The sequence below is a fragment of the Lepidochelys kempii genome, chromosome 18 (assembly GCF_965140265.1).
Source record: "Lepidochelys kempii isolate rLepKem1 chromosome 18, rLepKem1.hap2, whole genome shotgun sequence".
Taxonomy (NCBI): Eukaryota; Metazoa; Chordata; order Testudines; family Cheloniidae; genus Lepidochelys; species Lepidochelys kempii.
In genome coordinates this window covers 13664783-13689546 of record NC_133273.1, presented here as the reverse complement: position 1 = coordinate 13689546, position 24764 = coordinate 13664783, and the positions used below count along the sequence as shown (strand labels likewise).

Sequence of the window (24764 nt, the reverse complement as noted above, 5' to 3'; positions counted from 1 at the left end):
AGTTGGGAGCACCAAGGGGCTGCCACATCACTTGCTTCCTCGCTGGGATGAGGTTTGGAATCAGTATAAAGTACTGAGCCCTGGTAGCAAGAGGCCTCTTGGCCCCTCTTAGACTTGGCTTGGGATGCCAAGAAGGGTCTTTCCAGCCAAGGGAAGCAACGCTGCAACCAAGTACGAGAGCTGGGATAATGCCCCCAATCTGAAGACTAGCCAACAAAACAGAGGCAGGGATCCAGCCTCACCCACCAGCCATCCCAAACAGAACACGAGCCCAAGGCAGACTGAGGGTCATTCCTAGACATAAACATAGGCCCTAGCTGTGCCTTGATTTTCTCCCAAATGATTTGAGTGTCCAATGGAGTCATTGGAAGGGCACTCACGTAACTGAAAGCAGAGTTTGACCTTAAGCTAGGAGAGCTGGATGGCTGGTCTCTAGAGAGAACTCTGAAGTGCAAGTGCCATTAATACTATAACAGTACCCCTCAATGATGACCTTTCAAGCAAAGCTAGTGTGGTCTCTTTCTTGAGAGATTTCTATCATAGATTTCCCAATGGGCATACTTGCCTTGATTCATCAGGGCGAGATCAGTGTGTCTCCTACCACGAGAGCTCTCTCCAGATTATACCCACTCTGGAGTTTATGTCCTTTCAGGAAGATGCCTGGGAGGTTCATATCCAGAAAGGCCTTCCTGGTAGGTTGCCCCACTGTGTATAATCCTGAGCTTTATGACTTTTCAGAAAGAGGCCAGCAGATGTGCATCAATAACGTAGGATTTTTGCCCTCCCCCACCATCTCACCTGCAGTGGAAGTGAGTGGTTTTCTGCCCATAGAACTGGCAGTCCACGGTGCCACAGTCTTCTGTGGCTCGGAACCGCTGGAACCCATCGTTGATCAGCTGTGTGTTCTTCTTGTGGAAGTTTTCATGGGTCATCACATCAGAGGTGCTGGTATAGACCTTATTACAGCCCACCTGCCCAGGACCAAGGGAAAGAGACATCAGACCATCCCAGCAGCAGCTTACTGATTTATTATTAATACCAGCAGTAATAAACACACAAGCAACACAGAGACATTTTAATTGTATTTGTGCATTTCCCCTCAGTATTGAGTCATCGCTTTGGTTGACAACCTAAGGACTGATGCTGCAAAGAGTCTAAGAAAAGCCCGAGTCTATGGGGATGAAACAATTAGAACAGGAGAAGGAGGCAGAGAATTGGGGGAGATGTGGAGAGATTAAGGCTACTGCTCAGGGACAGAGCAGGGAGGGTCCTGTTCCTCAAAAGAGCTGGACAGACTGACAAATACTGTCATGACCCTTTGTCATCTTGGGAAGATTTGGAGAGACTTAGGGCTTCTACTCTAGCCCTTCACCTACTAGTGGAGCACTGGAGAGACTGGTGGTTACTCATCTGTTCATTTTCTCTCTCCAGGAGATGGGGTGGTGTAGAGCAAGCTGAACACAACTCTAGGGCCTGTTCTACTCTAGCTAGTCACAGACCAGAGTGGAAATCTGAGTCAGCTGGTCACCAGGAACCGGTGGCTTTTCCCCATCACCCCCCAACATCGTTTGCTCAATGATTTTAACTTTGTGCAGCGAGTGGGAATGGTGTGATGAGAACGGAATGCTGAAAACCTGCCTGCCCCCAGGCAAAGCGGGCAACTTTGCCATATTGAGTAAAAAACCAGTGGAATCTGAAAACGCCATCACCCCTGCTGAGCTGCTGACAGCGGGTTTTATTTTTTCCCTTTCTTCTTTTGCACAGTGTGTGCCAACGCCTGCACCATCTCAGAAGTGAAGAGAACGAAAACACCACCTCTCGGTTCAGCCCAGGTTGATTCAAACAGGCAATAACAAATACCCAGGGGGGAAAAAAAAAAAGGATCTCCAGCTATTTCCAATATAAAAGAGCCTCTCTCTCTCTCCACGCTGACACCTTGAAAAAAAACAGACCCTGTGCAGCATTAAAAAAAAGAATTAAACAAAAACCTCCTTAGGAATAATTTGCAATGTGGCTCTTGGTGTTAAAGCCTAAAAAATGTCAGTTTATATAAACAACTAACTGAATTTTATCCACACCAATTATGGACATAAAGAAAAAAAAAAACCATGAGGCGGATGGCACAAATCCTGCCATTTAAACAATATTCATTTTAATTGCAAGTTTATGTTCTGACACCTTTCCTGTAAGACACTGCTTACATGGTCATTGACTTTCTGGAAGGGAGTGGTCACAGGGCTAAATTACCCTTATATAGAGGCCTAGATAGGGGTCTTTATTGAACCTCGGAGTGGCTGCAGACTGAGAAATCTTGATTGCCCTTTAAAAATTAAATAATTTCCATCTTAGTCAATTCAGCAGGAAACTGAGCAAGGAAAATACAGGAGAAATAGCATTAAAATGCCCACAGCAGAGACCCAAATGGAAGCCCAATTTCAGCAAAACACTAAGCACATGCTTAAGTCCTACCCTATTCAGGACAGCACTTAAGTGCCTGCCTAACATTAAGCTTGTGCTTAAGTCCCATTGACTTCAAAAGCTGACTTGACTTAAATATGTCCATCCCTATTCAATAAAGCATTTGGGCATGCATTGAAGACTCTCTGGCTTTACTGGGCCTTAAGCACATGCTTAACTGCTTTGCTGAATTGGAGTCTTATGATTGTAAAATAATCCAGGAAGTGGGACCTGAGATTTTAGAGTAGTAAAAACTTGTGAGGGTGTTTGATTATTTTCTGTGTGATTAAAAATTCCATTGCACATTGGTGTAGCAATGTTTTAGGTGCTGATTCAGTGTATCCCCATTCCTACCCTGCTTCAGAGCTGATCCCACTCTAAGAGATGGATAAAGTAAACAGGGTTCTAACTGCCTCTGGGCTAGAAAGGGATAAAGAGCTGAAAGTTTTGTTTATGTGGTAATTCCAATTCCTGTTACACCATGGTCAAAACACCATTTGCTCTTGAAATTTAACCACATTCCCAACGTAATGCCCAATATCTCTCAGAACTTCTCCTCTAGCAATGCTGGTGAGGAAGGCAGAGCTGAGGTTTACTTCAAAGTGAGTACCATTAATATTTGATTGTCTTAGCAGCTGGCTACAAAGGAACTAAATCCAGTGCTAAAGGACAGATGCTGTGCCGAGAGAGGCCTTATATCAAGGGAAGCTGTGGCTGGTCAGATGGTCTGTTTGGGCACAGGCACTCTAGAGAGACTTCACCGCTTGTCCCGCTACCAGTCCCACAGAAAGGGATCATCTGTGTGGATAAGTCAGGTACAGAACAGAGGAGAAATCCTGAACCCCGCCACAAAACTAGAGCGTTGCCCTTCTTACAGATCAGGATTGTGCTTGGCAGGAGAAAGTCCATGCAAACGGGATATAGATTCTTCATAAAGGTGATTGAACCAGAAAGGACCACGAGAGGCTATATTTAAGCTATTTAGAAGTTCTCCCATAAAACAGTTTGCTGTAGGAGAGGCTCCTGTCCCCCCAAAAAGGAAAGTGTTGGGCTACTAGAATTTCAGGATCCTTTAGGTTTGCAACAGAAAGGGAATAGGTCAGGCCAGCTGGCTCTGGATTCTTCATTCTCCCTACAGCCCTGTCATCTTTTCCCCAGCCACGTTGCTGCCTTCTCCCCAGTCCAGCTGTGTTACCTGCATGCAATGGTAGTGTGTGCTTTTCCCATTCAGGTGACAGCCATGGTAGTACACACTGCAGTCATCCAAGGGGCTGAAGCGCATGAAGCCGTGCTGGAGGGAGTTATCACGTTTCTTGTGCATGTTGTAATGCCGAATCACATCCTGTTTACTAGTGAATCTCTGGGGAGACAGAGAGAAAGTGAGACACACACATGAAAGGGGTGGCTGAAGTGAGTATTCCTGGGTAACTTCCTTTATAAACCCCGTACACTGCGGATTTACAGTTCAGCCATACAATGCATTTGACACCCCATGAGGGTCAGGTTAGATTAAATGAGAAGTCTGTTTTTTGTTAAAGGGACAATATATGCAAACACAAACTGTTTCAGTAACTATAAGCCAGGAGTGAAAGATGCAATAGTCTCCAGGTGGACACCAATGATACTGCCAAGAACGAACTTGAGCGGATCACTGCAGACTACGTGGCTCTGGGAAGAAGGATAAAGGAGTTTGAGGCACAAGTGGTCTTCTTGTCCATCCTCCCCGTGGAAGGAAAAGGCCTGGGTAGAGACCGTCGAATCGTGGAAGTCAACGAATGGCTACGCAGGTGGTGTCGGAGAGGAGGCTTTGGATTCTTTAACCATGGGATGGTGATCCAAGAAGGAGGAGTGCTAGGCAGAGACAGACTCCACCTAACGGAGAGAGGGAAGAGCATCTTCACAAGCAGGCTTGCTAACCTAGTGAGGAGGGCTTTAAACTAGGTTCACCAGGGGAAGGAGACCAAAGCCCTCAGGTAAGTGGGGAAGTGGGATACCGGGAGGAAGCAGGAGCACGCAAGAGGGCAGGGCTCCTGCCTCATACTGAGAAAGAGGGACGATCAGCGAGTTATCTCAAGTGCCTATACACAAATGCAAGAAGCCTGGGGAACAAGCAGGGAGAACTGGAAGTCCTGGCACAGTCAAGGAATTATGATGTGATTGGAATAACAGAGACTTGGTGGGATAACTCACATGACTAGAGTACTGTTATGGATGGATATAAACTGTTCAGGAAGGACAGGCAGGGCAGAAAAGATGGGGGAGTTGCACTGTATGTAAGGGAGCAGTATGACTGCTCAGAGCTCAAGTATGAAATTGCAGAAAAACCTGAGTGTCTCTGGATTAAGTTTAGAAGTGTGAGAACAAGGGTGATGTCGTGGTGGGAATCTGCTATAGACCACCGGACCAGGGGATGAAGCGGCTGAAGCTTTCTTCCAGCAACTCACGGAAGTTACTAGATCGAAGGCCCTGGTTCTCATGGGAGACTTCAATCACCCTGATATCTGCTGGGAGAGCAGTACAGCGGTGCACAGACAATCCAAGAAGTTTATGGAAAGGGTAGGGGACAATTTCCTGGTGCAAGTGCTGGAGGAACCAACTAGGGGCAGAGCTCTTCTTGACCTGCTGCTCACAAACCGGGAAGAATTAGTAGGGGAAGCTAAAGTGCATAGGAACCTGGGAAGCAGTGACCATGAGATGGTTGAATTCAGGATCCTGACACAGGGAAGAAAGGAGAGCAGCAGAATACGGACCCTGGATTTCAGAAAAGCAGACTTTGACTCCCTCAGGGAACTGATGGGCAGGATCCCTTGGGAGAATAACATGAGGGGGAAAGGAGTCCAGGAGAGCTGGCTGTATTTTAAAGAATCCTTATTGAGGTTACAGGGACAAACCATCCTGATGTGTAGAAAGAATAGTAAATATGGCAGGCGACCAGCTTGGGCTTAACAGTGAAATCTTTGCTGATCTTGAACACAAAAAAGAAGCTTACAAGAAGTGGAAGATTGGACAAATGACCAGGGAAAAGTATAAAAATATTGCTCGGGGATGCAGGAGTGAAATCAAGAAGGCCAAATCACACCTGAAGTTGCAGCTAGCAAGAGATGTTAAGAGTAACAGGAAGGGTTTCTTCAGGTATGTTAGCAACAAGAAGAAAGTCAAGGAAAGTGTGGGCCCCTTACTGAATGATGGAGGCAACCTAGTGACAGAGGATGTGGAAAAAGCCAATGTACTCAATGCTTTTTTTGCCTCTGTCTTCACGAACAAGGTCAGCTCCCAGACTACTGCACTGGGCAGCGCAGCATGGGGAGGAGGTGACCAGCCCTCTATGGAGAAAGAAGTGGTTTGGGACTATTTAGAAAAGCTGGACGAGCACAAGTCCATGGGGCCGGATACGCTGCATCCGAGAGTGCTAATGGATTGCAGAGCCATTGGCCATTATCTTTGAAAACTCATGGCGATCCGGGGAAGTCCCGGACGACTGGAAAAAGACTAATGTAGTGCCCATCTTTAAAAAAGAGAAGAAGGAGGATCCTGGGAACTACAGGCCAGTCAGCCTCACCTCAGTCCCTGGAAAAATCATGGAGCAGGTCCTCAAGGAATCAATTCTGAAGCACTTAGAGGAGAGGAAAGTGATCAGGAACAGTCAGCATGGATTCACCAAGGGCAAGTCATGCCTGACTAATCTAATTGCCTTCTGTGACGAGATAACTGGCTCTGTAGATGAGGGGAAAGCGGTGGACGTGTTGTTCCTTGATTTTAGCAAAGCTTTTGACACGGTCTCCCACAGTATTCTTGCCAGCAAGTTAAAGAAGTATGGGCTGGATGAATGGACTAGAAGGTGGATAGAAAGTTGGCTAGATTGTCGGGCTCAACGGGTAGTGATCAATGGCTCCATGTCTAGTTGGCAGCCGGTATCAAGTGGAGTGCCCCAAGGGTCGGTCCTCGGACCGGTTTTGTTCAATATCTTCATTAATGATCTGGAGGATGGTGTGGATTGCACCCTCAGCAAGTTTGCAGATGACACTAAACTGGGAGGAGAGGTAGATACGCTGGACGGTAGGGATAGGATACAGAGGGCCCTAGACAAATTAGAGGATTGGGCCAAAAGAAATCTGATGAGGTTCAACAAGGACAAGTGCAGGGTCCTGCACTTAGGACGGAAGAACCCCATGCACCGCTACAGACTAGGGACCGAATGGCTCGGCAGCAGTTCTGCAGAAAAGGACCTAGGGGTTACAGTGGACAAGAAGCTGGATATGAGTCAACAGTGTGCCCTTGTTGCCAAGAAGGCCAATGGCATTTTGGGATGTATACGTAGGGGCATTGCCAGCAGATCGAGCGACGTGATCGTTCCCCTCTATTTGACATTGGTGAGGCCTCATCTGGATACTGTGTCCACTTTTGGCCCCCACACTACAAGAAGGATGTAGAAAAATTGGAAAACGTCCAGCGGAGGGCAACAAAAATGATTAGGGGATTGGAACACATAACTTATGAGGAGAGGCTGAGGGAACTGGGATTGTTTAGTCTGCGGAAGAGAAGAATGAGGGGGGATTTGATAGCTGCTTTCAACTACCTGAAAGGGGGTTCCAAAGAGGATGGATCTAGACTGTTCTCAGTGGTAGCTGATGACAGAACGAGGCGTAATGGTCAGCAGTGGGGGAGGTTTAGGTTGGATATTAGGAAAAACTTTTTCACTAGGAGGATGGTGAAACACTGAAATGCGTTACCTAGGGAGGTGGTGGAATCTCCTTCCTTAGATATTTTTAAGGTCAGGCTTGACAAAGCCCCGGCTGGGATGATTTAGTTTGGGATTAGTCCTGCTTTGAGCAGGGGGTTGGACTAGATGACCTCCTGAGGTCCCTTCCAACCCTGATATTCTATGATTCTGTGTCCAAGATGTGCTTTGTGAAGCCTTGGACATGATTCTTCTGACATGATTTTAGCTGCTGCTCTCTGAAGAGCTGCTACAGCTGGAAAGGAAACCAGTGAACTATACCTGCTATAAATGACTAATCCCAGCTTTCAAATCATTCGTGTTAGGGGTTTGCAAGACATTGGCTACTAAATCCATGTCAAAAGGAAGAGGGGAAAAGGTACTTTGTTCGCCTACAGTGCCTTTTCCATCTAGAGCTCTCCAAGTGCTCTACAAACATCATTGAATTTTAGCTTCACAACCCCCCGGGACACAGGCTGGCTTTGTTAGAAAAAACAGCTTTATGGGGAAACTGGAGATACAGAGAGAAGTGACTTGCCCATGATCACACAGAAAGTCAGTGGCAGAGCTGAGAATTGACCCTAACTCTCCGTGTTCCATGCCAGAACCACCAGACCATCCCCTTCATCCTCTGCCTGCTTAAACTAAGGAACTGGTGCCCCATTATCAGTGCAAACAAAGTGCCTTTAAAATGAAGCTTTTCATTTTTATTTCCCACATATATTGATATTCAATGGTGAAGGTGTGAAAGGAAATCTGTTTAAAAAAAAATCAATAGCCATTTATTGTGAGGAGTGATTGAAAAACCTAGTATTCTAATATTTAGCAACTTTTCCAGCCTCCCTTTACAAGAGACAAATGATTATTGCTTCCACTCTGTACTCCTATAATATCAATCCTGATCATTCCATTGGTATTGGCAAGGGGATATATGGATATGGATTTCAGTAGGAAGCCCGCAGAGGCTAGAAGTACTATTTCCCATGGTGTACGTACAGGATTCCCATTGCCAATCACCGTTCATTTGTGCCCATTTATTACAGAGCGTTACTTATTATAAACTATATCTCAGCCATAAAATAATTTGCATTTTAAAAAGCAGCCTAAATCCTTATTCCCCCGTGAGACCAGCCAAGCAGCTCCTGGACTCCTTGGGAAATAATCATGAGGCCAATCATAATAATAGGTTTTTCTGTCTTTCCATCCTTTGTGTCCCCCCTGCTCTCTGTGCACAGAGACCTCTGTGCTGTGATTGAGAGCTCTCCATCTGATTGGTTTCAGAGTAGCAGCCGTGTTAGTCTGTATTCGCAAAAAGAAAAGGAGGACTTGTGGCACCTTAGAGACTAACAAATTTATTTGAGCATAAGCTTTTGTGAGCTACAGCTCACTTCATCGGATGCATCCATCTGATCATCCCTCTCTGGGTCACTAGCAACATCCCAAGGAAAAACCCCAGTCTGATCAACTGAAACCTGAAGTCGAACAGAGTGGAGTCAAACTGGTTTCCCTTGCTGTGGTCAGACTCATTCCCCCAAGACCAAAGTGCCTCCTTGGGCTGGATGCAGAGTAGAGGCAAACTCTGGGATTTCCCTCCATCCCTACACACAGTCTGACCACAGAGAGGGCAGAGCCATGCTCACAGACCTGGAAAGAGGGTAAACAAACACAGCACGTGACTCAGAGCTGGCTTGATGTTGCTATCCTGGCAATTCTCCCAGCAATTACTGCACATGCCCCTTCCCCCACCCTCTCCCCAACCATAGATCCAAGGCTGCTGCTGGTCTTATTGGGTGTTTTGTTGCTGCTACTGCTCTCATGTTGCATGGACAACCTCAGAGACAGAGACAGACTGACAGACAGCATTCCCTATTTTCAGGCAAAATTTATAACATAGCTAAATTTATCTTCTTGGCAACGCTGGTGTAAATCTGAACTCCTCTGACTTTAGCTGAGCCAGATCCTGCTCTTGGTTACACTGGTGTAAATCTGGAGTAAACCCACTGATTTAAATTAAGCTAGATTCTGCTCTCAGTTATAATGGTGCGTACCTGGAATAACACCACTGAGTTCAGCAGGGTTAGGCTATTGTAACTGGGAACAGAATTTGACTCCAATAGTTCCAAATTGTATCTCCCCCTCTTCCCAGGACATGGAGAAAGCAGATGATCTGTTTCATGATGGAGTTCTGTAGGCTGTATCCCTTGACAGTAAGGACAGGCAATGGGATCTGGCAGTTCATGTTCACCCCGTTTACCTGATAGTTGCACTCCGGATCGAGGCAGTGGTAATGTTCCCGGTACTGGTATGCACAGTGTATGTGTCCGCAGTGCTGACTCCCAGAGAACCTGGCAACACAGGCAAGAAAAAGAATGAAACTGATGCTCTTTGAGGATGGTAACTGCAAATCAAGGTGCAAGTGAAACAAGTATGGCCTTCCCCCTGTCCTCCTGCAGCGTGGTCTACACTTATCCGTCACCAGAGTGTACCGAGGAGACAAAGATTCCTATTCTTTCGGCCCCCAGGGGAAATGCAATTCTTCAGTGCTACTGAGCTGAAGGAAAGAGGGTCCCCTTCCAGTCAGAAGCCCCATTTCTAACCAGGTTTTATATCATTACATCCCAAGCCAATATCATTGCTCAGCTCTTTGAAATTGACCTTATTCTCATCCCGCCCCATTGGATCACTCCTGAGTCTGGTGAGCGTCTTGCTGCTACTCCCAAAATGCAGGGATGCAAAGTCTTGACACATCATTTTCCAAGAAATCACAGATCTCAGACACAAAGTCCATTGGAACCTGATCAATATTTCCCCTCCACCCATAGCTAAACATCCTTCCCCCACTGTCCCATTCCTGCCCGTCCTGAGTCGAGGACCAGAATCTAGGACATCAGATCGAGGGAGCCGCAGTTGGAGCCATGAAGAAAGCACTACCACAGTATTCTCAGGCAAAAGCCAGCACACCAGAATAAGGTGCAAAAGAAAACAGAGGAGAAGGCCTGAGGGCTGCAGAAAGGTTGCAGATGGGTGTGCGGTTCTCGGCTCCTTTGGAGCAGAAAGACTAAAGGATTGCAAAGGCCACTTGTTGCAGCAGGAGAGAGATGGGGAATAAGCTGTAATGTGCCATATTTGCATTTCAATTAAGCAGGGTGCCAGCAGCTGCTTTTCCGCTACACCATAAAAAAAAGGTGATTTTTTCTTCTGCCTCACTGAGAGTTGAAGAGCGGCATACTTGAAATTAGAGTGTCTCATGGCGGCACAAAACAAGATAATAAATGGGGGTTACTTACACTTTTGGAAGGGGGAAGAGAGAAACATGCGATTTTCCTTCTGCAGGCTCATCTCTAGGGGGCAAATCCTGCCTCCTCTGTGCCCACAGAGAGCCCAAGGAGAAACGAAACCGGTGCTCTGAGTGTGTTTAATGACCCTGCCCAACTGTCTGGGGGACTGAAGTCCTCTCTCTACAGAACAGGGCAGCAGCACTGCAAGCTTCCCCCAAGCACTGTGCTCCAGTCTGTTGTCCTGGAGGAGGCCCTCCCCAGGGGTAAGATAGAAGTATCCATGGCCCAGTCAGTCCTTGGCCTCTGCTGAGACTGCCAACACAAAGCGGGGGGTGGTAGGTGTAGGTTTTGTGACACTTGCCATGGAATAAGGCCCACCAATTCCTATCACAGGAGTCACAGAACAGTCGTCGCAGAGCAACAGCTCCCAGTCAATACCTGGGCAGGATTTGAACCTGTGACTTTGCAGAGAGAGGCTGCTCAGCTGACTACCAGCCCTGAGCCACACACCCTCCATTCCCACCTTCTGTGACTCAAACAAGGCTGTTCCTCTCCTTGGTAATTGGTCACTCTGGAGTTTCTGTTTGGGCATAAGAGGAGAGATGGTCCTAGCCAAAGCTTTAAAGGCACAATCCCAGTCTGGCCTACTGGAGTCATAGAATCCTAGAAATGTTGGACTGGAAGGTACCTTGAGAAGTCATCGAGTCCAGCCGCCTGCACTGAGACAGGACCAAGCAAATCTAGACCATCCCTGACAGGTGTTTGTCCAACCTGTTCTTAAAAACCTCCAGTGATGGGGATTCCTTGGAACCTCCCTTGGAAGCCTATTCCAGAGCTTACCTACCCTTAGAGTTAGAAAGTTTTTCCTAACATCTAACCTAAATCTCCCTGGCTGCAGATTAACCCCATTACTTCTTGTCCTACTCTTCACTGGACACAGAGAACAATTGATCACCTCTTTATAACAGTCCTATTGAAGATTATTATCAGGTCCCCTTCAGCCTTCTTTTCTCAAGACTAGATATGCCTTGTTTTCTTTAACCTTTCTGCATACATCAGGTTTTCTTTTATCCTTTTATCGTTTTTGTGGCTCTCTCCCAGACTCTCTCCAATTTATCCACATCTTTCCCAAAGTGTGGCACCCAGAACTGGACTCAGTGATGCCAAGTACAGTGGAACAATTACCTCCCGTGTCTTACACACGATACTCCTGTTAATGCACCTCAGAATATTAGCCTTTTTCGCAACTGCATCACACTGTTGACTCATCAATTTGTGATCTGCTAGAACCCCCAGATCTTTTCCAGCAGTACTACCACCTCGCCAGTCATTCCCCATTCTGTAGATGTGCATTTGATTTTTCCTTCCTAAGCACAGGACACTTTGCACTTATCTTTATTGCAGTTCAGTGGACTCTCCCAGGGTGCCCTGGGCAATGGCCCCAGGCAGGAAACTTGCCACATGATGTGATATGTGAGGGAAGAGAAATCTGATGCCAGAGTCCATTTTGGGTGGCAAGTGCATCAGCTGGCTCCCAGGAGGGGAGAGAGAACTGCATAGTGACACTGTCAGAGGGAAAAGCTGAGGATGAGCTTGTACATGGGGGATGGTAAAGATGGGAACTCTCAAAGAGCCTGGGGAAAGCAAGGGTGAAAAACCCACCCATGGGGAGGGAAGAAGAAAATGGAGACAGGGGAGAGCTGCTGGTGTGGGTGCAGTGACTCGATATGAAAAAAATTGGGTGCATAGTCATGAGCTTAAGATGCCGTTTGGGTGTCACAACAGATGAGGAGTCAGAGTATTAACGGGGTGCTGGGTCCAGTGGGCACTTGCTGTAGGATGGATTGGCTACACCAAAAGGGAAGGGAGTAAATGGCTGAGGGATGCATAGAGTTGTGGACCTCTCTGCTCTCACAACTGCTGTGCTGCCACTTTAAACTGGTGTCCTGTTGGAATCCCAAGGGCACCAGGGGTGGTGCACAGCACAGGCGGCTGTGGCTTTCAGACACAGAGGATTGGGTACACATGCCAGAGCTGTCAGTGGGTAAACCTAGCTTGCAGAAGGAAAGGGGCAGGTGTCTGAGGAGGGGAAGAAGCCCCTCCAGAAGCCAGAATAATAGAAGGAAGATGCAGCCTGAGTATGTGGCAAGGTCAGCAGGGAGAAGGTAATCTACAGAATGAAACAAGGAATGCAGAAGTCTAAAGGAAAGAGAAGAGAGAGGAGGAAACCTCTAGGGAGGTTTCTTCTCCCCACCTCACTTCACAGGGCAATACAGTCGCTCAGGATGGGGAACATTGCTAAGATGCCCCAGGCTGCAAGTGCAACAAGACTGGGAAGCAAGCAAAGGACAGGGAGTGCTCTCCTCTCCTGGGAGTCTCTGGCACCAGGGCTTAGCTGAGACATGGCAGAGACAGAAAATCAATTGGGGGGTAAATCCAAGGGTTTTTAGAGGAGGGAAAAGGGAGGTGTCAGGGAGAGTGAGACCAGAGATGCTGAATGGACTCCAGGTGGGCGACATTTGTTCTGGCTCCAGTTGTTCCCACAAATGAACTATGAAGCGTTGGATGTGGCTGGGCAACGGGATGAGGCAACAGCCCAAAATCAGACTGTGAATGACTAGCAAGTAGGAGATTACCCTTTGCTTGGGGCTGGTGTGGAAGCCAGGAGTGTCTCAGCGTGTGGTGATGAAGTGATAAGATGGAGGGTAGTTATGCCATGAAGGCTAGTTTTGAGTAAGCCTCTCTCAATAATGATGGCTGAAGAACAGCTGGCCATCATGGACAGAGAAGGGAAACAAGAAAGGAGGAGAGAGACTAAAACATGGATGTCCCATTAAATAAAATGCCTGCATCTAGGTAGGGTAAGAGAACATATTTCTTTGAGGAAAAATTAATATGATTCCTAATATTCCTAATTATGTATCTGGAACCTAGATATTACAGTGATGAGAGCTTAAGAAATGTCATATGATTGATGGATAGATAGATATATTGATCAATCACAGGCTCTCAATCTGGAGGTCAGGACCCCCATAGTGGGTCTCAATCAGATCCAGGGGGTCACAAGCACCCTCTCTTTATGTATGGCTAGATTGAACGGGGAGGAGGAGTGTCACATGATGGAAAAAGTTAAGAGTCAGTGGATTAGATAGATACCAGTACAGAGAATGTCTACCATAGATGGGGGGAGGGATAGCTCAGTGGTTTGAGCACTGGCCTGCTAAACCCAGGGTTGTGAGTTCAATCCTTGAGGGGTCCATTTGGGATCTGGGGCAAAAATTGGAGATTGGTCCTGCTTTGAGCAGGAGGGAGTTGGACTAGATGACCTTCTGAGGTCCCTTCCAACCCTGATATTCTATGATTCTATACCTTAGACAGCTGGACAGACTGATGGGTAGATATAGATACAACAGGTAGACAGGTAGAAAAAAATACCTGAGATAAATCAGATAAGATACTTGTAGACAAACCTGTACAGAAGATACTTGTAATTCTACAGGTAAATTACACAGACAGCTGAAAGATTGTCCTGTGGACATGTCTCCTCTCAGTCACAACAGAACGGATCACTACCTATCATTAGCAATCGCATAGCATCCCTGTGGCAGCTACAGCAATTGCTTCCACAGAAAAGTAGCATTAGGAGGGTACACATGTATTTTGGACTGTCTTTTAGTGCAAGTTAGTAGTGGGAAATAAGTAGGAACAGCCAGCACCAAGTGACACAGCCAGCTCTCTGCAGACCACCAGCAGCTGCTCCACAGACTACAATTGAGCACATAAGAAAGAAAGATCTGCAATCGGCAATAAGGGAAGAGCTGGAAACGGGATAATCAAGACAATGAATTTTACTGAGCATATTGTGGAGGAACATGGAAGAGCTGGAGAGCTTGAAATGGATAAAGCAGCAGAGGGAAGGGGACTCAGAGAGGAAACATTCAAAGATAAATTACCATCTGCTCAAGGGTTCCACATGTCACCCAGCACTAAAAAGACTAGGACTGCACATGAGAAAAGGCATGAGAGAGAAGCAAGAAAGGGCAGATAGGAATGAAGGATAAAACAAAGGGATAGGTAGGATGGAGGAGGGGGTGCAGGAGGGAATGATAAGGGGACAGGATAGGAGGAGGGATAAAAGAACCAAAAGTTTCAGATTGCCAGACCATGCAGCAAAGCTGAGTTGGAGGATGAAAGGGAGCCGGGGCAAAGAGGAGTAATAAATAAGGCATTTCTGAAGTACATAAGGAAGAGGAGGTCAATTGTGGAGACAGCAGGGCCTTCAGAAGATGGAAAGGGGACTTAATTGACAGAGGAGATAGACACTGCTAAAAAATTAAATGACTTCCTTGCCTCAGCATTCACAAAGGGAGATGGGGACAGATGCTAGAAACAGACATGCCTTTCCCAGGGGATGGAGAAGAAATACTGCAGAAAATCAGGATCACGCCAGAACAGGTGATTGAGAAATTGGAACAAACCTTAGCAGCAGTGGAGAAACAAACCAAAAGGCAAACAATGATGCTGGGCTGCATAAACAAAGGCATGGAACAGGAAGGAGAAGAAACGAGGCCAACCCTATCTAAATGGGACTTGCCAGACTAGGACTGGAAAGGTGACTGCAGACCTGTCCACCTTGTCATTACACATGAACTGCTGCAACAGATCAGGCCCATAGGTCCATCCAGTCCACAGTCCTGTCTCTGACAGTGGCTAGTGCCCGTAGCTTCAGAGGAAGGTGTAGGAAACACCACAGTTATAGGATACCCTGCTCACGGGGAAGATTTCCTCCCAGCCCTGTTGGTGAGACGGGAAAGGGAGACCAAAGGATAATGAGCGAGATGCAGGCCGGGAGAAGCCAATCTGCACTGTGGGGCAGAGAGGAGATGAAGACGGGACCTCACTGAGATTCACGCACTTCACAAGTGAACAGAGCTGCCCACGAGGTTATTTGAGCAACAACCAGGGATGCTGAGTAAGGCTAAGGAAAGGGCAAGGCCCTAAAGGAATCCCACATCTGGCACGAGTAACTAGAGGCAGCGACAGGAGGAACTCGTGGGCTCAGCTTTACGAGAAGGAGCCAGACAAGTGCTGTAGTAATACTGGGGATGGCACTTCAGACTCCAGGCCTCCTTCCACCCTGGAGTTAATTACGCTACAGAAGTGTGTTTGTGTGTGTATGGAGGTGTCTGAAATAGGGGGAAGGGACGGGGAGAGTGTGGGGTGGGAAACTCATTGGATAACTGGGCTCTTTTTGGGAAGGTCGAGGCATGGCACTCTGAGGTACAGTGTGTTTTGGGGTCTCTATTTTGTGGAATGAGGGCTAAGTGGACAGACAGTGGACAGAACTGTCGCTATGTTTCAATATTAAAAGGTTAGGCTCCTAAAGGGTTATATTCATCCTCTGCTTTTTCTGACACTTGCAACAGTTCAAAGCAATTAATTTTTAACGCACAGCATCTGTTTAGTTTTTCAAAACAGGAAAGCTTACACACCACACACTAACTTACACGCACACTCATGCACACACACACACGTACACACTTGCTAAGTTATACGCACTCAACCCCTGCTAATTTACAAGAGCACACATACATTTAAAACACACTCATATCCACATGCACACGCATACAATTCCATGCACACTGACATGCAAACACACATATGCACAGGTATGCACTCACAGTCACAATTCCACGCACACCTATCTGCAAACAGATGCACTTTGCGCACACAGATACATATGCACACACATGTTCTCCCCCCCCCCCCCATTTTTGTTTCACTCCCTTGTTTTGCCAGCGGGAGCCAGTCCCAGATCTGGCAGGAGCTAGCAAGAAACACCAAGATAAATAAATAATAATAAAAATAATAAATAAAGTCATCAGTGTGCTTAGTGAGTGTTTACAGACTCATTACCCTGTAACGATGATGTGACAGGAGGAGGAAAAAACCCCACCTCAATTAAAAGGCAGGGGGATACCCACAGAAATAAATATTTAAGTAAGAGCTGCCAGAAGTACCATCTGCTCAGGCACTAATAAATAAAAGAAAAGAAAAGAAAAAGGAAAGAAAAGACCACAGAAAAAATATTATAAATATACAGGATGGAAAAAGACCAACCCAGCCCAAACTAGCTAAGTATGTGGTTTTCTTTTGTTGTGTGAGACAATGGATTATCCCTGGGCAGCTTTTGGCAATGGCTTTGGCAAACTCATTAAGCTAATTGTGCAGCAAAGACACACTGTCCTCCCCCCTCACTTATTTTAAAGTTTTAAACAGTTTTTAAAACCACGTGTAAATTAAAGGGAAGTGGCCGGGCTGCCAACGGGCAGCTTGCGAAGCTTTTTGTGCAGGAAGTGGTGTCCCAAAGCTGTCTTCTAGGCCTCCCTGGTGAACTGTCTGAGCCTGGGGAAAAAGGGGATGAGGAGGGGAGGTGTTTAAAGGGGTCCTTTGCTTGTGAGAGAAGCCAGGGATGAATTCTCTCTGCTAAACCAGTGCAACCACACTGTTCTCCACGGAGCATAGCCAAGAGGAGCTCTGTCTCCAGCTTCTTACTGTCCCCTCAATGCTCCACAGCTGCTGGCAGCGACAGAGGATGGAGGTTTGGTACCCAGGGAAGGAGCCAATTTCAGCTCTCATCAGCCCCCCTCTGCCTCTATCTAGGCAAACCTGGGCCTAAAACTCTGACCAGGTACCCAGTTCTCCCTAGAGCAAGTGAGCAGCCAGAGGCATTGCTGCTGGGGGACTGTGACTTGGTAATGGACTTGTCTTTTTCTGTCTTCCCATCTCGCCTTCCCTACTGCCCCTCTCACCTCCTACACCAGGGGTTAAGGTAATGGAGATCGGGGGAGCACACCTCACCTTCTTCTCCCAGGGCTGGGGGAGCAGTCCTCCCCCACAGCTCTCCCTCTTCCTCAGCTGAAGGGAGAGCTCCCCATTCCTGCTTAACCACACCCATGGCTCACCCCAGGGAGCCTCCCTGCAGGCTCGATACCCTGGCACTGACAGGAGCAAACTTTTTGCTTTAATTTCTTGAGGTGAGGTTGGTTTGCCTGCTTTCCCTGAAGGATGTCAATTCTTATGCCACTCAAGGCCCTGTGCTTTCAGATCTAGCTCCTTGGCAGCAGAGGGGGACGAGTCATCAGGCTTGGGTCAGGGGCTGATGGCACTGTTTAGGGCCAAGGATAGCATAGGCAGGTGCTGTGCAAACATTCCCTCCAGCTCTGCCAATGTCATTCACTTCTGATCTGCACCAGCTCCCTCTGCTATTCCAGCCCTGGGTTTCCCTGCAAAGCTCTGCCAATGCCCCTCACTCCTGTCCTGCAGCCCCCCTTCCTGTTCCAGACCAGAGCCTGTGCACAGCTCTGGCACACTGCTCCATCCTGCACCCTCATCCAGTGCTGGGTTTCTCTTGTGAAGAAGCTGCCACACAAGGCACTGGGTTAAGGCCCAACCTCTGTGCCGAAACACTTCTCCACTCTCTATGGGGTTAGCTAAGGAGTGTGGGGAGAAGAGAGCTCTCATGGGGTGGAGCCTTGGTTTGTTCTCAGCTCCCTGCATGCCTCCCCCAGCTACTACTGTCCAGAGGGGGGAACAGAGTCAGTGTGGATGTCGGAGGGAAATGGAAGACTCAGTGTCCATGACTGGTTTATACATTTCACCCGGACAGACAGACGAGACCCCACCCCCTCCATCCCATGCCCCCTCCCACCCAGCCTCCTCCCCAAGAAAGCCAAGGGATTTGCCTACCTGGCAATATATTTCTGGTAAATATTTACATCTTCGGTGACAGCTGGTTTGTCAGTGGGTAATCCGTTCCTAATGAGAAACACACAGGGCAGAGCTGGTTAGCAGGCAGTGTCAGGGCACAGTCCAAGCTCCTTGTCTCTCAGGCAGCACTGAGTGTGCCAGGGAAGAGGACTCTGGGAACAGTAAGCAGCAGAGATATATGCCTGTGTAACCTCCCCCCATGCCCGTGTGCCCTCTCTTTCTCGGGGCACTGGACTCCTGCTAATGTAACCCACCTACCTCCCTACCTGCAGGTCTCCTCTCCCCAGGGCTCGATTTCATTTCCTGAAGGGGCTGAGAAGACCTACCCTTAAATTATGCTCTTATAAACATCACATAGGCACCACTGGCTCTGTCTACACAAAACCAGTGGTTGAGTCAAAACACGGACCGCCCCACTCTGTTACAACAAGGCTCCAGTTTGTAAAGCAGGGAGACCTCAAAGACGTACTCCAACTGCGGAACCGCTGGAGAGCACGTGACTCTAGCACTGATCAGGGCACCGCGAGCACCGGTCTGCACTACAGAACGGATCCATGCTGTGACCATTTGAGAGGGTGCATTTATAACCTGGACTCCACAACATGGCTTTCACTGCATTCTCCACACATCCTGCCAGTAGCCCTGACAGCCCTCTTTGTCATGGGGCACCCAAACTCAATCACACCAGTTGGGCCGCAGATGTAGCTTTGTAATTAAAAATCAAACCCAAACTGCACCCAGGCATCACATTCGCTCCAACAGGCATCTTCCTTAAAACGTGGCCAGAAAGTACATCTTGGTGGATGTTCTCCAGCAACAGAGAGAAAAAGTCACAGAACAGACCCACAGGCCTGGGCCCCAACCTGCTAAAAACATGACGGCTGGTCTTAGAGAATTGGCTGATGAGAGAGTGGACTGCAATTGGACTTCCTCCTGCCTCCTTGGGCCCCTGATGGATGCATGGCAGCTCTGCATCTTGGTTAAACCAGGACACCTATAACTTGCACCGCAGTCATTTGAAGTCAGTACATGAGTTTCGCCCATGTTAACAGCATTAGGGGTTATAGAGTTCACCCCCTTGGCTTGTGTGTGTATATGTGACAGCGAGGGGGTGATTCCCACGAGGGCGTTTGGTCCTGGAGGGGATTCTGAATGGAAGGCCAGGTCCCAGGTCACGTAATTAGCACCATCCTCACTAGCTCAGTTAATATTCTGTCTCCTGCACCCCTCTCAGCTCCTTGGGAGACCGCTCTGGATGCTTCACAGCCATCCTTCAAACCAACACAGGGACAGCACAGTTTGGGGGAGTCCCCAAGCTGGGAAGTGCAGCTCAGTCCCCTGCTGCGGTTGTAGGGGATAGAGGCTGTATTAGCATCCGAGGGACACTGAGCCAGAGCATGCCAAAATTTGGAGTGTGTCAACATCCCATCTACGTGACAGGGCTGCCTCAGGGAAAGGCAGAATGCTGGCACCCACCAAGCCTCGGTTACCCACAGGTGTGGTCAGCTGATGGGTGAGGGAGAAGCCTGATATTACTACTGGTGTGTGTCCAGTTCAGCTGCCATATGTGTCGAGACCAGAGGACAGAGAACTACCTCTACTCTGGTGGAAGTGGGTTCCCCAGGGAACGTACCTAGTGGGCACCAATTAGAGCCCTGAAGGAGGAGGAATCACAACCCCATGGAAACACCACCCCAAGCTACAAAGGATTAAATGCACCCACAGGCACGTGTGTGTGAGAGAGAGAGCAGCTGGGAAGAAGCCTCAGTGCAAACCCCACTGCCAGCTGCACCCCTGTCAGCATTTCCCACCTCCCCCAGCCCCAGGAAGTCCTGTGGTTAGAGAAAGGATCATTGAGCCATTGTGAACCCCATCCGCCACAGAAATGAAAGAGTGAGAGGGTGAGAGGAAGGAAATAAAACCGGGATTCTAAGGAGAAGCAAAAGCAAAGCAGGGTTGGTGAGCAGCCCCTGGGTGCAGCTCCAGAATGCCCAACACACATGGGTGTGGGAGCAGAGATATCAAAGGGGTGTCCGGGTGTCCTTGAGACTCTTGATTGGCTTCCTCTGTCAAGGAGCCGCAGACCTGGGGATTGATCATGATAAGGTGCTGTGCATATATACATATTTATAATCCAGTGTTCATAACAACAGCCACCCCTACCTGCTGTCTGGAGCAAGAGACACCAATGAACCCAGGAGAGAGAGAGAGCGAGTGAGAGCTCAGTAACGAGGCATTTACAACAGGCTCTTGGCACAGCTGGGAGACTTGCACCACGGGGGCAGCCGTGGGCTCCACAGCACAGCCAGCAAAGTGGATAATGCTATCATCTAATGAAACAATGTGCCACAAAACAGACCATTTTGGGGTGGTTAAAGGGCTCCCCAGATTGGGGGCCGGGTGAATTTAGCTGCAACTGATAACAAACCTTTGCCCTTTTCCATACACTTAAACCATAGGAACCGAAAGCTGTTTGCAGACAGTAATGTATTAATCTGTGCCACACAGGAGATAGATATCATTACCCCTGCCTTACACACAGGGAAACTGAGGCATAGGGGAGGGTGACTTGCTTGAGATTGCATAGCGCAACTTTGTCATACTCAGGGAAACAACTCAAGTCTCCTGGCTCCAGGCCTATACACTGACCACAAGATCAGCTTTCCTCTCTACAGGGATGAGGCAACTGGGTGGACTCAATAGGATCTATCATCCCACAACACGTGGCACGTAGGTGCTGGCCCTGCTACCAATGACCCAAGGGGACTCCTGGCTGACAAAAAACAGACCGATGCACTGAACAGGCTGTACAGACACAGGGGCTGACATCAGAAAGTCAATCAGAAAAGTCCCAACTGAGTTCCACAACCCAAAGCTATTGGTGCTTAAACCAGTGGAAAGGCAGGAGGGCCAGAAAGCAGGGACCTCTCCCCTCAGCTGCCACAGAGGTCTCTGTGGTGAATATGTGTGAGCAAAACCAGGCAACCGTGATAAAGGGTGACAATAGCTATCTCACGCAAAAAATATTTCAGGCCTAAACAAGGCGCCAAGTGAGAGGCAAGAGAATCCAGACCAAGGAACAAGGAAATGGAGCAAACAACGCCCCTTCCTCCTTATTTGCACCCAGAGATTTTGAGATTCAAGGTCAGAAGGGACCATTAGATCATCTAGTCTGACCCCATGTACCAGGGCTGTAGAGTTTTCATTGCAGAAACAGCCTGTCTAAACTCTACACGTGGTCACAATCATGTGCTCCTCTTCTCCACATGATCTTCGTGTGTGGTAAAGAACAGGATTATCAGACACGTAGATGAACACTATATTTTGGGGAAGAGTCAACATGGCTTTTGTAAAGGGGAATCATGTCTCACCAATCTATTAGACAAGGGTGGTGGTCCGGTGGATATAATGTACTTGGACTTTCAGAGAGCTTTTGACAATGTCCCACACCAAAGGCTCTTAAGCAAAGTAAGCAGTCATGGGATAAGAGGGAAGGTCCTTTCATGGATCAGTAATTGGTCAAAAGATACCAAACAAAGAGTAGGAATAAATGGTTAATTTTCATAGTGGAGAGAGGTAAATAATGGGGTCCCCCAAGGATCTGCACATGGAACCAGTGCTGTTCAACATACTCATAAATGATCTGGAAAAAGGGGTGAACAGTGCAGTGGCAAAGTTTGCAGATGATACAAAATTACTTAAGATAGCTAGGTCCAAAGCTGACTGTGAAGCATTACAAAGGGATCTCACAAAATCGGGTGACTGGGCAACAAAATGGCAGATGAAATTCAGTGTTGTGTAATATACATTGGAAAACATAACCCCAACTCTACATACAAAATAATGGGGTCTAAATTAGCTGTTACCACTCAAGAAAGAGATTGTGGCCTCATCATAGATAGTTCTCTGAAAACATCCACTCAATGTGCAGCGGCAGACAAAAAAGCTAACAATGTTAGGAACCATTAGGAAAAGGATAGATATTAAGAGAAAAAATATTATAATACCATGATATAAATCTATGGTATGCCCACAGCTTGAATACTGTTGGCCTACCTCAAAAAAAAAAAAAAAAAGAATCGGAAAAAGTACAGAAAAGGGCAATAAAAATGAGGAGGGGCATAGAGCAGCGTCCATATGAGGAGAGAGTAAAAAGACTGGGACTGTTCATCTTAGAAAAGAGACTAAGGGGGGATATGATAAAGGTTTATACAATCATGAATGGTGTGGAGAAAGTGAAAAAGGAAATGTTATTTCCCCCTTCACCTAACACAAGAACTAGGCGTCACCCAATGAAATTAATAGGAAACAGGTTTAAAACAAACATAAGAAAGTACTTCACACAACACTCAGTCTACCTGTGGAACTCCTTGCCAGGGGATATTGTGAAAGCCAAAAGTATAACTGGGTTCAAAAAAGAATTAGAGAATTTCATGGAGGATAGGGTCCATCAATAGCTATTAGCCAAGATGGTCAGGGATGCACCCCCATGCTCTGGGAGTCCCTAAACTTCAGACTGCCAGGAGCTTGGACTAGATGACGGGATGGATCACTTGTGAATTGTCCTGTTCTGTTCATTCCCTCTGAAGCATCTGGCACTGGCCATTGTTGAAAGACAGGTTACTGGACTAAGTGAACCTTTGTTCTGACCCAGTATGGCCATTCTTATGTTCTTATATGTGAGGTCTTGGAGAAGGAGGAGCAAATGTGGATGTTGAGCCATTTTTCATTGACTGAATGCTGGGGAAAATTGCCAGATTGATGGGAGAGCCCAAGGCTTGTTTATGCACAGAAGATTAGTGGGAGCTGTACTAGTTTCGCCCTCAATGCCCAGCCAATGTACCTCAGTCCTTACCTCGAGGGGTCACCTCTAGGGCTGTGTCTATACCAGGATTCCCCACCATTGTTTCTATCATTCCAGTGGCACCGCCTGGAACCTAGCACAGACAAGCCTCCAAGCAGCCTCTGGTGTTTTAAGTGCTATGGCACCTAACCCTACTCAGAGCAGGTCTACACAACATGGTTTTAAGGTGCTTGGGCACCTTGTCTACACTGGTGTCTCCCCCAGTGCTACCGCCTGTGGAGCTGCACCAGTGGTAGCAAAAGTAAAAATAATCCTAGTACAGACAAAGCCTTTGGATTTCTTCATAGCTCATTCAATTCCTGGCCCCTGTGCAGAGTGCCAACAAGGCAGGGGGTGGCTACTGGTGCCAACTGGGGCAGTGGGTTTGTCAGACATGGCACGTGAATCTCCCTGCCAAAGCTGAGAAGAAGTTTTACTGAACCATGTCCATCTATGTAAGAAATGGGTCAGATTGAAAAGATACATGTAAGTGAAGTCAATGGGAGTTACGCAACTGACCTCAGGATCGCTGGAAGATGGTTGAAAGAGCCAGCAGTACTGGTGTATATGTGATTGACGGTGAAGAAGACAACATGGTTAACGAGTTCGTATATCTCAGAAGCACAATGACTGCTGATGGCCAACCCCATAAGTAGGTGAAAGCAAGAACTGGGAAGGAAAGTGGAGCTTTTCTGAGAATGGCAAATGTTTGGAAAAATAGAGAGATTTACACAAGGACCAAGATAAGATTATACAATGTCACTGTAATATCCATATTGTTATATGCTTCCAAAACTTGGCAAATGCTAGAAGCCCAAAACAAGAATCTTAACACATCCCATCAGAGATGCTTGCAGAGAATACTTGGGGTTTGCTGGTGGGATAAAGTAACCAGTGCTGATGTGTTATAAAGGACTGACCAGCAAACAATGATTCAAGAAAGAAGGCTGAAGTGGTTTGGACATGTAAACGTGTCAAAAAACGGTGTTCCTCGACAAGCCTTTGACAGGATACCACTTGGTGGAAGATGGAGAAGAGGAGAAGAGATGACCTATAATAAAACCATTGAGAAATATGTTGCTATCTTGGAAACAGATTACAACAGAGCAAGAAACGTGGCATTAGACAGATGGAGGTGGAAACACTGGGTTGCCTCATGTGTCATACAGCACAGGAACATCTAATCTAATCATCAAATCGCTGACTTCAATGGGAAAAGAATTGGGCCCTAATCCAGGCAGGGCTGGTTGTTTAGGAGATTTGGAAGACAGAGAGAAAGAAAACAGCCAGGATTCTGACCTGTGCGTATTGACAGCAGCTCTTCTCTCTGCATCTTGTTTCCACAGACACGTCCTGAGGGGACGGTGGGATCTGTGCATGGCTATCAGAGCTGATGGGCTCAGGAAGGCTAGAACCCCATCAATGCTGGGGATTGTTCCTCACACCCCCATAATTGAACTTTTCCTTGCTTAGAATCAGAGGTGTTAACAATGAGGAGGGCCAATCAGACAACTAATCCATATCCCAGACATTGCAGGCTGAGTTCCTAGATTTAAAAGTCCCGAACAACAGGATTTCCACCATTTCCCTTGGGAGACTGTTCCACAGCCTAGTAACTCTCACTAACATGCTCTGCTAAGCTTTCATGGCTTCCTACATCTTTGCTTTAAGGTCCTGGGTTCCAGAACTCAGCTCCTGG

At 47.4% G+C, this 24764-nt stretch overlaps 1 protein-coding gene across 5 annotated transcripts in view; it reads right to left on the bottom strand.

Annotated features, from left to right (window-relative positions):
* CASZ1 (castor zinc finger 1) overlaps positions 1–24764 on the bottom strand; it is a 131115-nt gene that overhangs the window by 38082 nt on the left and 68269 nt on the right. For 4 of the 5 annotated variants that reach the window (XM_073316925.1, XM_073316930.1, XM_073316929.1 and 1 more), the window contains exons 4-7: positions 18202–18270; positions 9429–9519; positions 3653–3817; positions 799–971 (exon numbers count right to left, since the gene is read on the bottom strand). In XM_073316925.1, the coding sequence (XP_073173026.1) occupies positions 799–971; positions 3653–3817; positions 9429–9519; positions 18202–18270 (498 nt within the window). The remainder of the gene's footprint in view (positions 1–798; positions 972–3652; positions 3818–9428; positions 9520–18201; positions 18271–24764) is intronic. The other variant, XM_073316928.1, reaches the window with a different exon arrangement.